The sequence below is a fragment of the Poecilia reticulata genome, linkage group LG22 (assembly GCF_000633615.1).
Source record: "Poecilia reticulata strain Guanapo linkage group LG22, Guppy_female_1.0+MT, whole genome shotgun sequence".
NCBI classification, from domain to species: Eukaryota; Metazoa; Chordata; class Actinopteri; order Cyprinodontiformes; family Poeciliidae; genus Poecilia; species Poecilia reticulata.
This window is the reverse complement of record NC_024352.1, coordinates 5,870,945-5,872,101: the sequence shown is the minus strand read 5'-3', so window position 1 is coordinate 5,872,101 and position 1,157 is coordinate 5,870,945. Positions and strand designations below refer to the sequence as shown.

The 1,157-nt window shown below is 47.3% G+C and overlaps 1 protein-coding gene and 1 gene segment (V, D, J or C); both read left to right on the top strand.

The window, feature by feature from the left end:
• Nucleotides 1–1,157, top strand: part of LOC103458275 (Ig heavy chain Mem5) — a 108,397-nt gene that overhangs the window by 42,197 nt on the left and 65,043 nt on the right. The window lies entirely within an intron of this gene.
• On the top strand, nt 158–1,147 carry LOC108165841 (Ig kappa chain V-V region K2-like). The segment is given in 2 exon segments: nt 158–311; nt 409–1,147. Coding segments are annotated over 2 exon segments (456 nt in total).

Genomic DNA, 1,157 nt, shown 5'->3' with positions numbered 1-1,157 from the left:
ACTGACTGAACTTGATCAGCACAGCTGTCTAGTGATGCTACTTGTCAGAAAAATGTCTATAAGTCTATTCAATACATACTTTAAGCTTGAACGTGCTCAGCAGCAGTTCCCTTAAAGCTCAGGCCCATCAGACGTGGAGGCGCAGTTCCCTCAGGCTCCACTAGGAGACGTTTGCTGCAAAGAAAAGACGGAGCGAGTGGAGATATTCTGAGAAGCTCCAGAAGCTGCAGGCTGAGCTGTTCAGCTCTGCTGCAGACATTATTTGAACTTCACCATGACGACGACAATAATAATAGTTCTGACTATCTTGTGTACGTTTCTCTTTACTTTAATCAGTTTCCTCCACTCCTGTAGCATTCACCACGTGCACAACATGTTTTTATGACATTTCCTTCTCTCGTTTTGCAGCTTCCTCCGTCTGCATTGAAATCATTCAGCCGCCTTTCGCCATYAGCCACGAAAACGAGCCGTCCGTCACCCTGACGTGCGAGCAGGACGACGACCAGCACTACTACATGTACTGGTACAGACGGAGGAGCTCAGGCGGGCCGCAGCTGGTGGCGCTCTCTCTCGGTAAAGACACGTGGGACGTGGAACCTCCTTTCAACAAGTCCAGGTTCGCCATGCGGCGACCCGCCATCCTGAACTCCACTCTGCACATCCAGCAGCCCGGGGCGGCGGACTCAGCCRTGTATTACTGCGCGTCGAGAAGAGCACAGCGACTCAGAAAGCCTCCGCTGCTCAACAACAACCCGGAGAGATCACAGGAGGAGGGGGGGAAGAAAGATTGGTGGAAGGAAAAACTCCGGCGGATGCTCAGGATGTAGTAAAAACAAGAAACAAACTTTTAATGTGAAAACTAATGAAGACGTTGTGTTTTTTAGTTGTAGAGGTAAAAGAATATACATTTATGTTGGTATTTTCTTTGCATTCAGCTCTAAAACACCACAAAGCTGATCTTTTCTGATTRGGCTGCAGGTGTTTGCAGGGTTAGCCACGCAGAAATACTGACTTGTATACTGTCCTCAGTTTCCCTTTAAATGTTTCCCCTTTAAATGCCGTTTCATTTTTGGATTTCCTGCCGATTATATCATGTTTAAGATGTGATCACACACTGACCTCTAGAGGGTTCACTGGAGATTACATTTAAATGGAGC